The sequence below is a fragment of the Nannospalax galili genome, unplaced genomic scaffold (assembly GCF_000622305.1).
Source record: "Nannospalax galili isolate Female #2095 unplaced genomic scaffold, S.galili_v1.0 scaffold103, whole genome shotgun sequence".
Classification (NCBI taxonomy): Eukaryota; Metazoa; Chordata; class Mammalia; order Rodentia; family Spalacidae; genus Nannospalax; species Nannospalax galili.
Window position 1 is genome coordinate 1,156,512 of NW_008352136.1, and position 16,791 is coordinate 1,173,302.

At 44.7% G+C, this 16,791-nt stretch overlaps 1 protein-coding gene across 3 annotated transcripts in view; it reads left to right on the forward strand.

The window, feature by feature from the left end:
• The first annotated feature begins 233 nt into the window (after positions 1-233).
• Acacb (acetyl-CoA carboxylase beta) overlaps positions 234-16,791 on the forward strand; it is a 140,738-nt gene continuing 124,180 nt past the window's right edge. For all 3 annotated transcript variants that reach the window (XM_008848966.3, XM_029554017.1, XM_029554016.1), the window contains exons 1-2: positions 234-312; positions 7,936-8,591. In XM_008848966.3, the coding sequence (XP_008847188.1) occupies positions 7,945-8,591 (647 nt within the window). In that variant the 5' untranslated portion in view covers positions 234-312; positions 7,936-7,944. The remainder of the gene's footprint in view (positions 313-7,935; positions 8,592-16,791) is intronic.

The window sequence follows — 16,791 nt, forward strand, 5'->3', positions numbered from 1 at the left end:
CAGGGGAGGTGGCCTTCTGCTTTGGCAAGCCCCAGATGGGGGAGAGGGCCAACAAGTACCTGAGAAGTCAGGTGAGGACTGAGCCACGGGAGGGAGTTGAGGTGGCAGGTAGGCCCTGCAGGCAGACCTGGGAACTCTGCTCCACTCGGATGACCTCAGAGCTCCAGCCAAGCCCCTCCCCGTGGCCTGATGCAGCACATCACAAGCCTCCTGCTGAAAGGTGACACCCTGTAGGCCAGTTCCCTTAGTCACCCTGTGGGCGCTTGTGAGACTCACATGAGAATGGAACTGGTGGTCATGTCCCCAGTGTCGGTAAGTGACCCGAAAGGATCTGGAGCCAAACTGGGGGGATTGGGGGGTGGGGAGCACAAGTGCAGGTGGGAATTGCAGGACGATGCATGCTGTCTGTCCCTCCATGACCTCTCCAAGAAGGGGTGGGCGTCATGGGGGAGCCAAACACAAGCACGACTCCCACCTGCTGCACTGCAGTTCATTGGCTGCTGGCCAGTGCTTGCCAGAGCCCAGCAGCTTCTGCACTGGTCAGAGGCCCTGATTGCTCTGGCACCAGGCAACTGTTGCTTGGGTTCGAATTGCAAGAAATAAGAATAGGCCTGGGGGGCTGGACAGATGGCTCAGCGTTAAGAGCACTAACTGCTCTTGCAGTGGACCCGGGTTCCATTCCCAGCATCCACATGGTGGCTATGAACCAGAAATCCTCTTCTGACCTCTGGGGCATTGCATGACACGGGTGCACTTACTTACATACACTCGTATACATAAAATAAAAATAATAAATAAAATATTTAAAAAAATAAGCCTAGGGGTGTGGCTTGGTAGTAGAGCATTTGCCTAGTGTGGTCAAGGCTCTAGGTTTGATTGCTAGGCACTGGAAAAAAAAGCAAATAAAAATATCTTTGGCTGGCATCGAGTTTGGGGGTCAGGAGGAGGGAAGAGCAACTCCTTGTGTGACAGAGATTTACTGGGCGGACTCCTGTGGTCTTTGCTGCTTGTGAACTCCGACACCGAAACAGTGCTCCTTCTACACCACCCAAGCCGTGGCCTTACTCCCAGGTCTGCTGCCTCTTAAAGGCATAACCAGATGTCTGCTGGATTTCAAGATGTGCTCTCAGCCCTCCTTATGACACACTGGACCATATGGCATTTATTTGTATCCATTTTTCAGTGTTGGGGAGTGGGAAAGGTGTGGGTGTTGGGCCAGGATTTGAGTGGGGAAAAAGTGACCGAGTTTCTGTGAGCCACAGTTTACCAAATTGTCAAGTGGAAGTCAGATAATGACAGTCTGGGATTAGAGGGTGCTGCTGGTGAAGTCTGAAGGCATCCAGCAGGCTTGTGTGAGTGACATGCTCGAATGCAGAGGCATCATTCAAAGAGCAATTTTGTGGCAGGTAAATGGGGCAAGGAGTGGTGTCCCCATTTTATAGAGGAGGAAACAGGCCCAGAGGGTTTCCTTGGTAGCTTTCTCAAAGTTTCCTGTTCATACTAACTTGGAAAATCTCTCATGGTGACCTCTAAGTCACATGCCATGAATCCAAAAAGAAAAGGAAAAAAACCCAAGGTTCCTTAAATTGGTAACCCTGGCAAGGCTTGTAATTAGAGCCACTGGTCCCCATCAGAATAGCAGTAAGTCTCAGAGGATTTACAGAATGAGAGGCCGTGAGAATGGATGGTCACTTTGTTCATTAAGAATTTCCTGTTTGGGGGCCGGGCATGGTGGCACATCATAGGAGGAACATGTGATAGAGCAAACCACCCACCTCTTGAGCCAGGGAAGAGGCAAGAGAGAGTGCTGGCTTTTGAGGGCACACTGCAGTGACCTAAAGACCTCCCACTAGGCCCTCCTAAAGGCTCCACAGACTCTAGGGGCACCGCACTGGGACCAACCACACCTTTAACGTGGGGACCTGAGGAGCACTCACTGAAACCATAGTATGCATGTCTTCTTGTTTTCTCTCTCTCTCTCTCTCTCTCTCTCTCTCTCTCAATTATGACCATCCTCCTGGATATGTCATTATGGTTTTCAAGAATTTTTTATAAGAAATACATTATTTTTTAATATTTTATTTATTTTTTTTTAAGATTTTTTTAGTGTATCTGTGTGTGGGTATGTGCACATGAGTGTAGGTGCCTGTGGAGACCAAAGATATCAAATTCTCTGAGCTGGAGTTACAGGTAGTTGTAAGTGACTTGGGTCCTCTGAAGAGCAGTAAATGTCCTTAAATACTAAGCCATCTCTCCAGCCCAGTCATTGTGGTCTTGGTTTGCATTGCCCTAATGACTAAGGATACCTAGTCACATGCTTATTGGCTTTTTGTATATCTCCTTTAAGAAATGGTTGTTGTTGTTTTGTTGTCTCACTATGTACCCCTGGCTTGCCTGGGACTCCCTATGTAGACCAGGCTGACCATGAACTCACAGGAATCTGCCTGCCTCTACTTCCTGACTGCTGTGTACCACCATGCTCAGTTGCAGTGTCTTTTACTGTTGAATTGTAGGAGCTCTTTATATATTTTGGACACTTGCCCTCATCAGATACAGAGTTTTCAAATATTTCTCCTATTCTATAGATGATTTTTCCAATTTCCCAATGGTGTACTATGATTTGCAAGATTTGGAGGCATGTTTGGTTTTATCTTTTAGTTTTTTTTAGCAGGATCTTATGAATAATTGAGACTGACCTCAAAATTCGCAGTCTTGAAAGTTGGGGAGATGGCTCAGCAAGTAAAGCATTTTCCAAGCAAGATAAGGACTAGAGTTTGGATCCTTGGCACCACATGAAAAAGCATGGCATTCCGCCTGTTAGTCCAGCAAGTGATCCCTGGAACAAGCTGGCTGGCATGACTAACCAAATTGGCAAGCACTGTGTTCAAGTGAGACTCTGCCTCAATATATAAGGTGGAGAGCGAGTGATCAAAGAAGATACTCAACGTCCATTGTAGGCTTCCACATGCATATGCTCACATGTGTACCTACACCCCTACACATGTGTATACTCAACCACAAGCAAACATATATACTATGGACACATACACAGAAATAAAAATTTAAAAAATCATTCTTGTCTTCAGCTTCTCCAGGGCTGATGTTACATGCCGGCACACACCATCTACGCCTGGCTATTTTTTTTTTCCCACAAAAGGTTTTAATGTTTTAAATTGCATGTATGTGTGTGTGTGTGTGTGTGTGTGTGTGTGTGTGTGTGTATGCGCATGCACAAAGGTCAGAGGACAACTCTCAGGAGTCAGTTTTTTCCTTCCGCTGTGGGTTCCAGGGATTGAACTCAAGTCTTCAGGCTTGACAGCAAACATCTTTACCCACTGATCTGTTTTGCCAACTCAAAAGCTTTTCATTTTGATTAAGTCAAATTTATCTACTTTTAATGTTGCTTATACTTTTTGCATCGTTGGGCTGGAGACATGGCTAGCAATTGAGAGTAGTTGTTGCTCTTCCAGAGGACCTGAGTTTGAGTCCTAGCACCCACTTTGGGTGGTTCACAACCTCCTATAACTCCAGTTTCAAATCTGACACTTTTCTGGCCTCTGAGGGCATCTGCGCGCGCGCGCGCGCACACACACACACACACGCACACACACAAATAAAATAAAATTTAAGTCCGGTGTCAAAGGTCATGAAGGTTTATGCCTATGCTTTCTCCTAGAGTTTCCTGGCTTTCCAGAGATTTCATAGATTAATGCTTTGACCCATTTTGAGTCTTCCACTGGTCTATCTTCATGTCCGTTCCGCAGTTTACTGGAGCTGTCTAGTAAACTTTTTGATGTTTGTTTGGTACTGGGGCTCAAACCTAGGGACTCATGGATGCTATATAATAAACACTCTACTACTGAGCTATAATTCCAGTCCTGTCATACATTTTGAAATTGGGAGGTGTTCTGTGTTGGAGAAAGGAACTTTTTTTTGAAGACAGGGTCTCATATAGCCCAAGCTGCAATAAAACTCTCTAAGTGGCCAAGGATGACCTTGAACTTCTGATCCTCCTACCTCCAGCTCTCACTTGCTAAGTTCACAGTCCTGTACCATCACACTGAGTTTTATACAGTGCTGGGGCTCAAACTCAGGGCCTTGTGCATGCTGGACAGACACTCTACCACCTGAGCTACATCTGCTGCCCCTCTTCCTTCTTTTTAATAACTATTTTGTCTGTTGGGGGCCCTTGCAATTTCTTAGGACTCTATATATCAGTTTGGGTGGTTTGGCTACCTAGCAATATTGGGCCTTCCAATCCATGAACATGGTACACCTTTCTATTTACTTAGATCTTGAACTTATGTCAGCAATGTTTTGTAGTTTTAAGTGTACAGATCTTTCATCTCCTTGGCTAAGTTAGACCCGTGTAATTGTTTTTTAATGCTATTATAAATTGAATTATTTTCTTAATTTCTTTTTCAGCTTGCTGGTGTATAGAAACATAACTAATTACTGCATAATGACCTCAGATTTTACAAATTGGCTTATTACCTCTGGTAGTTCTCTCCCCTGCCCTCGCCTCCTTTGTCATTGAGATTTTCTGTGTATGGAGTCACACCTTCCACAGATAGCCATGATTTTCCTTTCCTGTTTGGATGCCTTGTTTCTTTCCATGATCTGATTGTTCTGGCTAGAACTCTGGACAGCTAAGGAGCAGTGGTGAAGGTCCAGCTCCTGGCCTTGTTCCTGCTCTTAGAAGGGAGCCTTTATCTTTGCCATCCAGGATGATGTTGGCTGTCACTGTCAGGGGGCCTCACTGTTCTTTTGAGGTTCCCTTCTGTTCCTCGTTCCCTGAATGCTTTTATCATGAAAAGGTGTTGGATTTTCTCAAATGCTCCTATTATGTCTATTGAGAGGACTGTGTGGTTTCTCTCTTATGCCGTGGGCCTGATGTGACGCTTTAATGTTGATTTACCTTTGATTAGCTTCTCTTTAAAAAAGAAACTTGATGATCTTAAAAGAAAATAAAACCCAATTATCTGCATTACCTAGAAAAATACACTTGCCAATGGTCTGGCAGTTCTGTTGCCAAGAGTTCAAGAAGTACTTTGTTCCTGTGTTTCCAGGAAATCTCGAGAATGTTTTCCACCCACCTTCAGAACATTGTGTTGAAATCACTCATGAAGATGGCATGTAGACACTAAACTGGTGTGCTTGGACCTCGTGTCCTGATTTTGTAATGCTTCCAATATATAATTGTGGCAAAATTGATTCATTTATTTATTCTTCGCAATGCTAGGGATGTAACCCAAGGCCTCACATATGCTAGGCAAGCACCCTACTACCTAGCTAAGACAAAATTGGTTCAGAAGTTGTTGAAATATGTTCAGATCCCTCTTCCTTTCTTTTTTTATATTTTATTTATTAGTCTTATTTTATGTGTATGAGTGTATTGCCTGCATGTACGTAAGTGCACCCATGTCATGCAATGCCACGGAGGTCAGAGGAAGGCTTCAGAATCCCCTGGAACTGGAGTTAAGGATGGTTTGTAGCCACCATGTGGGTGCTGGGAATCGATCCTGGGTCCTCTGCAAGAGCAGTCAGTGCTCTTAACCACTGAGCCATCTCTCCAGCCCCTTATTTATTATTTTTATTTTTTTATGTGTATGAGTGCAATGCTTGCGTGTGTGTAAGTGTACCTGTGTCGGGCAACATCAGCAGAGTCAGAAGAGGGTATTGGATTCCCCTGGAACTGGAGTTATGGATGGTTGAAAAATAATAAGTTAAACAAATATTTTTAAAAAAGAATAAGAAAATAGGTACGGATGTAGCAATCTCATTAAGCTTCCCTCCCCTCCTCTTCCCTTCCTATCTTTTCCCTTATCTCTCCCTCCCTCCCTCTCTCCCCCCTTCCCTCCCTCCTTCCCTCCTTCCCTCCTTCCCTCCTTCCCTCCCTCCCTTCCTTTCTCTCTATGTGTGCCATAGCATACACATGGAGGTCAGAGGACAACTTTTTTGGGGGAGGTGGCTCTCTCCACCCACCTTGGGTTTTTTGAGGCAGTGTCTTGTTCCTGCCTATGTGCTGCTCTGTCCCCCATCTCACTGTAGGAGCCCTGGAAGTCCAGCTGTGAGCCACCACATAGGTTCTTTTACGTGGTTTCTGAAGTCCGAGCTCAGGTTGTCAGGCTTACACGGTTGGCACTTCAGCTCCTGAGCCATCTCCCCAGCCCCACATCCCACAGTTTTTATGGATATTTCCTTCAGGTAGTAATCACTGTTCATCTGTAGGGCAGAGTTAGTGTGACAGGAAGAGACATGAGTTAGAAATGATAGTATCTGAATTCACTTATTCCACACCCACCACACACTTGCTAAGCCCTCTCTGTATATACTGTGTTCTAGACCTTGGGGCCATTCCGCTCTGGTCTGGTTGAGTTTCTATTCTAGATGTGAACACCTGAGGCAGGTGTCCTGGGCCTGTGTCAGGACATGAGGATGACAGTGACACCATGAGGAGGATCAGGATGCTGATGACAACAGAATGACAGCTTCATCCTCGTGGGTGGGGTACAGCATCATTTCCTTAGGAGGCTGCTTCCAGGACCTTCCATAGAAAATAAAGCCCTCTATACAAAGGTGTATTTGCTTACTCTCTACATGCAATCCTGCATACACCAGTCCCTAGTTACTTGTAATCCCTAGTACAATGTAAATGCTACACAAATATCTGCTATGCTGTAAATTAGAGAATAATGACCCAAAAGTCAGACTATGTACAAATAGGACATATTTTTTTCCCAAATATTTTTCAGCCGTGGTTGGCTGAATCTGCAGAGGTGGAGTCTGTGGGTACAGAGAGCTAACTATATATATTCACCACCATGGGCTTTAGAACATTTTCGTCCCTAAAACAGAAGCAATGCATCCTTTTGCCACGACCCATATCTCACTATCCCCCAGTAACCACTAATATTTCCATCTGTATGGATTTGCCTGTTCTGAACATTTCATATATACAGAATCATTCAATCTGTGGTCTCTCATGACTGGCCTATTTCATTGAGCATAAAGTTTTCAAATTCATCCACGTTGTAATGTGAATCACTGCTTCCTTCCTTTTTAATGGCTGAATAATAGTCCATTGTGTGAATGTACTGCATTCTGTTTATTCATCTGTTAAAGGATATTTAATGTCACTAGAATAAGGTCCTTTTCTTTAAAAAATTATTTTTATTTTATGTGTATGAGTAAATTGCCAGCATGTATGTAAGTGTATCCATTTTGTGCAGTGCCCACAGAGATCAGAAGAGGGTGTCAGGCTCCCTGGAACTAGAGTATGGATGGTTGTTAGCCTCCATGTGGGTGCTGGGAATCAAACCCAGGTCCTTTGCAAGAGCAGCCAGTGCTCTTAACCACTGAGCCATCTCTCCAGCCCCTAAAGCAAAGTCCTTTAAAGTCTATTATCTTATTTAGTTCTTTCTCATGTATAGTTAATGTTCAGCAGTATGTGATCTTAGTCTGATCAGAATATCTGAGACTGGGTAATTTATAAAAAATAGATATACCTTCAGTTCACAGATCTGGAGGCTGGGAAGTGCAGGGTTGAAAGGCCTGCATTCAGTGAGAATCTTCTCACTGCATCACCCAATGGTGGAAGCAGGAGGATGAGAGAGTGTCCACTGGTGATAACCAGCCATCTCCTTCAGTAGCACATTAGTCTCTGCCCTCATGGCCTAACCGCCTCTCAAGACTGTTGCGCTGGGGATTGAGTTTCCAACACAAGAGCACATATACCTACGTTCGAGGCAAGAAACAGACCCAGGAGGGTTCAGAAGCATGTGTAGGGCCATAGAGCACAGCATGGGCCGAGCTGGGAAGAGAACCCCACTGCTCTGTTCCTGGAATACACAGAACCCTCAATGCCTCTTACCCCACTCACTGCTTGAAAAGAGAAATCTTTTATACCATAAAATCTCTATATTCTCTTTACAGATTTTCTGAATGGTCTTGCTTCTTCTGTCTTGCCTGATTTTCTGCTGCCTGACCTTTTCCTGGTTCAAAATCTGTGGAAAAATGATGGATTCCAAGCCAGTCACCAACAGTAAGATGGAAGCAAGTGGCACTCCAACTGAGGAGCCTTTTCCAGCCTCACACAGCTCAGAGGAGTCGCTACAAAAACCCAGTGGTGGCAGCTCTCTGCCAAAGACTCCTGACCGAGTGGAGCCAGCCTCCCACAGGGACCACAGAGACGGGTGTCGGCAGAGGGCCTCCCTGCCACCCTCACACCAGAAGCCGCCTAGGAACCCCCAGTCTTCCAATGACACTTGGCCTTCCCCAGAACTCCAAGCCAATGGGACAGAGGTCCAAGACCAGGAGGCCTCAGATACCAATGGCCTGTCCTCCCCAGCCAGACCCCCGGACCAGCAAGCCGCATCCCCCTCCAAAGAGGACAAGAAGCAAGCGCACATCAAGAGGCAGCTGATGACCAACTTCATCCTGGGCTCCTTCGATGACAACTCCTCTGATGAGGATCCTGGTGCTGGCTCATTTAGGGTCTCTTCCCGGAAGGGTAGCCGGGCCAGCCTGGGCACCCTGTCCCTGGAGGCTTCAGTCATAAGTGAATCTGAGTCTCACGAACCCACTATAAGGTAATAAACCCTCTCTCTTCATAATTGGAGCTGGAGGCAGACTTAGAGTGGGACTTGCACCCTTTTTTGGCCCTTCCTTCTTGTCTGTTGACACTTCAGGGTAGCTATATTGAAGAGCAAAAGCCTGACTTCTTTGCTTCCTGTTCCATCCTTTCAAACTCATTGCTTGAGCACCTGCTGTGTAAACAGGGCTTGATTCCAAAGAAGTAGCATTCTAGAGCTCTGAGCTTAGCTGATGAAAATGATCTTGTAGGTAACTGCCATTTAAGCCAAAGAGCCTCAGGTGATCATGGGAGTCTGAAGAGAGAGATAGTTCTCCCTGCCTCCTGGAGAGACAACTGCCCATCCATCCATCCATCCATCCATCCATCCATCCATCCATCCATCCACTTATTCAGCAGTCAACTAATATTCACAGAACCAGCCTTTCCCCACTGATGCCTAAACTGCAGAAATTTAAATACAGTCATCCTTCCAATCATTTTAGTTGTTGGGACCCAAAACCTGTAAAGTCACAACAGGTGCAATGACTCCACAGGTCTAGACGTGTTAACAAGTGTCTGTGTGTGTGTGTGTGTGTGTGTGTGTGTGTGTGTGTGTGTGTGTATGATGGGGGTGAGAAACGGAGTGTTGTGCCCATGTAATGGCACATATGTGGAGGTCAGAGGACAACTTTATGGAGTCAGTTCTTACAGTTTTATATGGTTCTGGGGATGGAGCTCAGTCATTAGGCTTTGTTTTACCCATTGAGCCATCTCACTGGCCTCAACTTTATTTTCTGAGACATGGTCTCTCTGTGAACTTGGAGCTCACTATTTCAACTATACTAGGTAGTCAGCAAGTACTTGGGATTCCCCTATCTCGGTCTCCCTAGCTCTAAGAGTGTGATGCACACCACCATATCTGGCTTTGGAGATCTGAACTCAGGTCCTTGTGCTTGTACAGCAAGCATTTTACCCACTGAGCTCCTCTCTGATCCCCACCCCTTTTTGAGATAGGGTCTCATGCTGCCCAGGCTGGCCTCACTCACTATGTGGCTAAAATTGGCCTTGAACTCCTGATCTTCCTGCCTTCTACCTCTCAGTGGCTTTATAAGCGTGTGAAACCACACCCAACACTGTTTATTGCTGATTGCTTGAAACATGTACCCCAGGCTGGCCTCCAACTCCCTATGTATCTGGGGATATTCTTGAACTTCTGATCTTCTCTCTTCATCTCCTAAGTGGGTATGTACCACCACGCCAATTTATATGGGACTTGGGATTGGACCCAGGGCTTCATGCATAACAGGCAAGCACATCTATGGATTGAATTACATCCTCAGCCTCCCTTCATATTTTTTTCCCCTGAACTTCCTACCTAACAGAAAATGTCCTTGAACTCCTGATCCTCCTGTATCTGCTGCTCAGGTACTGGAATTACAGGCATGGTCATCACACCCAGCCAAGGCTGAATTTAAAATTTTTCATTTTAGTTAATGCAAAATATAGACAGCCTAAAGTAGTTGGTGGTTATTGTCTTAGCATCGATCTAAACATAATGGGCAAGGGAGAGCTAATTGTATGAATTAGTTTACCAAATCACCAGGTTTGTGGAACTAGAGAGATGGTTCAGTGGTTAAGAGCACTGGCTGCTCTTGCAGAGGACCCAGGTTTGATTTCCAGCACCAATATGGCGGCTAACAACTGTCCATAACTCCAGTTCCAGTAGTTTTCAATGCCCTCGTCTGACCGTTGCGGGCATTGCAAGGCATGGGTGCACTTCCATACATGCAGGCAATACATTCATACACATAAAATAAAAATAATAAATAAAATATGCTTTTAAAAAAATGGAAGCAGTAAGATAGATGTGGTGAAGAATGCCTGTATTCCCAGATTTTGGGAAGCGAGACTGAAAGATCAGGAGTTTAAAGCTATCGTGGGCTATGTAGTGATTTCTAGGCTGGCCTAGCTACATAGCAAGATCTTGTCTCAAAAAAGAAACAAAAGACCACAAGTGAGGTGTGGTTGTAAATGCATGTAATCCCAGCATTCAGGAGGCTGAGGCAGGACAGTTGTCATGAGTTTGAGGACAGCCTGAGTGAGTGAGTTCCAGACCAGCCTGGGCTATAGAGCTAGACCCTGTCTCGAAAAAACAAAGTGGAGAAAGGAGAAGGAAAGAAGGAAGAAAGGGAGGAGTAAGGAAAGAAAGAAAGGGGCGAAGGAAAGTCAAAACAGGAAACAAAAAGCAAAGTAGGTTGCTTTCCCTGTACGGTCAAAGTAGGAGGCCACCTGCTGTAGCGTGGAGACCCTGCTGGTTGGTTTGTGTGCATTTCCTGAAGATTGGCCCATTTGCAAACTCAGCTTGATCATGTGGCACTTAGCATAACAGATTCCATTCCAATTTGCTCTGTGCAGCCTGGTGCAGGAGCTCAGGTCAAATCAGCAGCCTCTGCGTATTTTATTTAGCAGCAATGTATGGGAGCAGGCCCACCAGTTGCCTGCCACCAGCTGGAGTACCAAGAAAATGAAGCCTGACACAGGAAGGCAAATGGCGAACAACAGCCCCTGTTAGTAGGATCTAGGATGCTCTCTTTCTTGTTATTATTTTTCCTGATAAACTGTTGTCTTAGTCTGTTTTCTATTACTATGACAAAAGACTTGAGACTGAGTAGTTCAAAAGAACAGAAATTCATTTGATTCTGGGAAGTCCAAGAGCAAGAGCATTGCCCAGCACCTGCCTGGGGCCTGATGAAGGCCTCACACTGCATCCTAATATGATGGAGGCATCATGTGGCAAGACATGGTACTGTACCAGCTCAGGTCTTCATTCTTCTTCTTGTAAAGCCAATGATGCCATCATAGGGGTCACGCCCTCATGACCTCATCTAACCCTACTCACCTCCCTAAAGCCTATCTCCAGAAAGGAACTCAGCATTTGAATTTGGGGAGTAAGTTTCCAGCATGTGAACTTTGGGGGAAACACAATCACACAGCAGCTGCTAGCTAGCCCCCTAACATTTTAGGGGTGTTGAGTTTCTACAAAAGGAAAACAGGACTAGGGGTTGACTGATTCCCTCAGTCTTGTCCCCATTTCCAAAACAGTCAGCAAGGACCTGGCAGAATGCCTGGGATCTGTCCACAACTCTGCCCCTGTGTGGGAACTACCTCAGAGGTGTTTGTGGTTCCCCTTGCCCTTTGTGGTCTCTGAGCAAGCCCTCTGACCTCTGCTGTGCCCTGGAGGGCCACCTCCCAGATACACCAGTTCCTGCCGGGCCATAAGCAGAATGATCAGGCCTGGACAGAAAACCATGCGTTTAAGCTTGTGGCCTGGGTGGAAACTCTTGGAAGCAGTCTTCCCCTCCTGCTCTGTCCTCCCCGTCCCAGAGCTCTCACAGCTGCATCCTCTTTGGGGCGCTGCACTTGTGGCTCCTTCTAGACTATTCTTTTGTTCCCAGCATTGCCAGCTGCTCCCTCAGCAGGACTTGCACTTACACGGACACGAGGGCTTTAACACTCTGCTGCTTGATTCTTTTTGTTTGTTTGGTTTTTTTGGTTTTGGGGGTTTTGTTTTGATTTGTTTTTTGTTTTTGAGACAGGGTCTCTCTGCAACCCCAGATGGCCTGGAACTCACTATGTAGACCAGGCTGGCCTCACAGATCCACCTGCCTCTGCCTCCTGAGTGCTAGGATTAAAGGTGTGAGCCACCACACCTGGGCCTTGGAGATTCCATGGCAACTCTTGCCACCCTCCACCCCCCTTAGCTCTTGGCCATCAAAGTCACTTTCTTCAGGGCCTCCCTGTCCCTGTCCTGTCTTTAAAGTATCCAGAGCCCAATTTCTTTATTGTCCACTCTGTTTCGTTGTCTTTACAACACTCACATTTGTATTTTAGGTCTTTAAAATACAAATCTGCACTGGACGGCAAGCACACTGAAAGTGCAGGGTCTTAGTTTTTCCATACTGCCTAGCCCAGTGCTGCTTGAGGGAAGACTTTGAATGTGTATTTACCAAACGCATGAATGAAATGAGTAACATGTGCTTGCCACAGACAAATTAGCATTCTGGAGGTATGCAAAATACTTGGACCAATGTGGGAATCGACAAATGGATGGATGAGTAGGTAGGTGGAAGGATGAATGAGTGGATGAATGAACTGGGTGAATGAATAGATGGATAGATGGATGGATGGATGGATGGATGGATGGATGATTAAATGGGTGGATGGATGGGTAGGTGGATGGATGGATACTCGATGGAAGGATTGATGATAGATGAGTAGATTAGCTGAATGACTAGATGGATGAATGGATAGATGGGTAGATGGATAGATGGACAGATGAATGAATGGATGGGTCACTAGATGGATGGGTGAATGGGTATCATATTGATTTTTTTTAGCAGTAGTAGAATTTCATTTCTATAAAATTCTTTTTTATATATATCTTGTGACTTGTGGACTAGTCCTGGGGTTAAACTTGAAATTTTCTTCTGACTTTAATATTCACTCTCCTGCTTTCTTCCACTAAGACTCTATGTCCAGTGACTGTGCATTCTATTCTGGTCTCTCCTCCATCTGCCCCTCTGTGGGTTCATCTCAAATCAAGGACTGGGTCTTGCCCATTCCCTGGACTTGGAAACAGTCCTTGAAGGTTACAATTCTCCTGCAACTCAAAGAAACAGAACAAATGAGTACATGGTGTGGCAAAACAATTGCTCACAGACTCTGAAATGCATGTCACAAACGCCTGCTATGCAGTGTGACCCCATCCTGCTGAATGGACATCTGCCTGCTTAGTGCATGGTGGGCCTGGTATAAGATGCCCAGGTTCAAAGCTGCCTCTGACTCTGCCCATGGTGTGGGCTGCATGCTTTGGGTGGGTTGAATGAGATGGGACAAGGTCAGAACTGTGCAGCTACAGTGCTGAATGTGAAGTGATGAAACTAAACTTCTTTGGTTGGTGGTGAGTTTACTTACCAGCAAAACCTGTCCTGAATTGATATGAAGTTATTTTGTGTGAATATTCATCCTTCTACTGCTGAAATATTAGTGTGATAACATAGAATGTACGATTTTCCTTTCTAAAAAGAATATTCCAAGTTGCAAAACACATTGGACCCTAGGAGTTTCAGAGAAAGGAGCATGGGCTGTGCATAAGGTGTGCAGAGCAGTCAGAAAATGCACAGATTTCATGGATGTACTTTGTGTGTGTGTGTGTGCCCCTCCCCCACACACACCTGGGACAGACTGTATGGAATGTCTCCGAACATTAATCATCTTTAATGTAGCATGGTCATGAAAGATTTATGTTTTCTTCTGTTTTCTAACTTTCTGCTCTAAAGCTCATCTTTATAACATACCTTAACAATGTCTAATATGAGTAAATTGTATAAAATATTGGGGGAAGAGTGACTCAGTCATCTCGCTTCCTGGGTAGGAAGCCAAAGCTCAGGGAGACTCAAGGTTTCCCAGCTCACTATTCGAACCCAGACCCCAAACTGCTAATGTTGCATTGGCTGCTTAACCGCCTCCATCTGGGGGGAAAATGTGGCCCCTGGAGAGCCTGCCTCCTCCTCAGTTATTCTTTGATTTGGCAAGGGGCAAGGATAATTTACTAGGTAGCCCTTTCATTATATGTGCTTGAGGGCATTCCTGCCTTCTAGGAGCTGGACTGGATGCCTTGAGGTCTTTATGGTTTTAATAGTCTGTGTTTGGAGAGATGGGCAGCAGGCAGGGGTTTCAAGATGGGGCAAGAAACAGCTGAAAATGGGAGGAAATTTTGTTAATTTAGGACTATTTGCTCTTGGTCAGTTGCCACCAACAGTCTGGATTCTAGACAGAGTGACACCATGCAAAAGATGGACTGATCAAAGGAGGGTGAGGTTCCTGATGTCTGGTACAGCTCTGCTGGGTGCCAGGCTCTGAGGCTGGCACTGTGGATGCATAGTTGGTGAGAGCTAGTCCTACCTCCAGGAGGCCAGTGTGAGTGGGGGTTTTGAGAGCCTAAGTGTCCAGATCATTTTTCTTTTTAAAGATGTTTCAAAAATTTTTTTATTAGGAATTTTAAAAAATTATTTATTTAACAACCACATGATTAGAAGAAGCATTTCATAACAGCTTTAACATATTCAATAACCATTTCCAGAGCAAAGATACATCTCTTTCAAAAGTGGCTGTAAATTTTTAGGTTCACAGTTGAATTAATACAGTTATACAACATTGAACTCAGTATAAACCCTATAAGACATAAAATTGAATGAGGTTTTTTTTTTGTTGTTGTTGTTTTTTGTCTTTTTGAGACAGAGTCTCCCTGTAGCCCCAGCTGGCCTGGAACTCACTATGTAGACCAGGCTGGCCTGGAACTCACAAAGATCTGCCTGCCTCTGCCTCCCAAGTGCTGGGATTAAAGGCATGCACCACCACGCCCGGCCTTGAATGAGGTTTTAACCTTAAAAAAGATCTCCATTTCTTTTAAAAAAAATACTGTTTCCTACAGAAAGACTCATTTTTAATGCTACTAACACTTAGATGTTCGCACATGCATCTCTAATATCTATGTATCTGATTATTACTAGTTGTAGTCGGTTACACTCAGATTCTTGGCACCTGACTATGGCTATAAAGTCATCAGGTAGATTTCAGTGGTAATGTTTATCACCTCTACTAATTAACATGAAGTAAATATTTATGCTTCTTCTTCAAATATAACTCATTTAAAAATTTTGTTGATTTTTTTTTGGGTATATCATACAGAACGTCCCAAACAATCTTATTAATCTATATACCCACTTCCCAAATGGCACCCGCCCATAGCCTCCCCCTCCCCCACCTCCACCCCCAGAGCCCATATATACTCTGTCATCCTTGTTACTGTCCACTGTGTTGTTGGTGTCCCCAGCCGTCCCCAGTGCCTGTCCATCTGCTGAATCTAGTCAGCCTATCTAGAGTGCCTTGTTTTAGGAAGACCAGCTGTTCCTCATCTAGCAGCAATCGGTTGTCAATATTCCTTTAGATAATATTGGGGTCTGCTGTTCATTTTCCCAGTTCTATGCTGGGTTACTGTCTGAGAGTCTATTGGGCCACCCTGGCCAAAAATTCAAAGGAAGGTATCTCTTGTCTGACATTGTTTCTTGTTATATAACCTTTAGCTATAAATATTGACTCTTTTAACAAAATTATATCGACCCCTTTAATCTTTGGTTATACTTTTCTATTGTGTTATAAGACCACAAAGTTGGCCCAGATAAACCAATTTATTTTTACTCTTAAGGCCATTTGAGGATCTTTTCCTCAGGGGTCACATGGGCTTGGGAGGAGCCCCTGGCTCCTTTCTTTTACCAGTTCCATCTATGTAAAGATAAGTCAAAGGTCCTGCTCAACTGTGGCTGGCTTCACTTGAAAGCATGAAGGAAATGTTTCCTCTGTGTTGACCCTCCTCTTTGTGGACTGGACACTGGTTCAAATCCATTTGATGGTGTCTCCATGGCCTCCTTGATCAAGAGGACAGGTAACTCACCGCAGTTACAGGACATTTTGAGAGATGCTCATAGTCCCCTGGAACTTAGTCAACTTAGGAGGAGGGCAAGGAGCAAAGTTAGTTCCACCAGTCTGGTACTTTTAATTACCATGTGCCATGTAGATAAAGCTTGGGCAAAGACCAAATGTTCTAAGATAAACCTTGCCTAGACATATATTCCTTGATTTAGTTGTATGTATAATTTGTCATTAGATTATGGGACATAATATGGTTCCCTCTGGTTTTTTAAAACTAGCCAGGCATTATTTATCTCTCACACCCCTAGCCTTAGCCCTAACCCTAACCCTAACCCTAAACCTAAACCTAGTGCTAAACCAAACAATATACATAACCCTAAATCTTAACCCTAACTCTAATTCTAACACTAAATTTAAGCCTATACCTAAGACTAAGCCAAACCCTACATGTAACCCCAGTCCTAAACTTTCCCTTTATCCTCTAAGTTCATTGTATACTGTTCCTTCCCTCCTCCCTTAAACTAACCCAAATTTTATCTACATCTCCCTTATTAAGGCCTGTTTCCTACTGTGCTTCTCTTTCAGGTTCTTACTTTTCCTTTACCTCCCTGGTTCCTTTCCATTTATCCTGGTTCCTGTAGTTATATCTGGATGCATACTCACTCATCAAGGTTTGGTTCTAGGATGCACATATGAGGGAGAACATACGTCGATTTTTTTTTTAG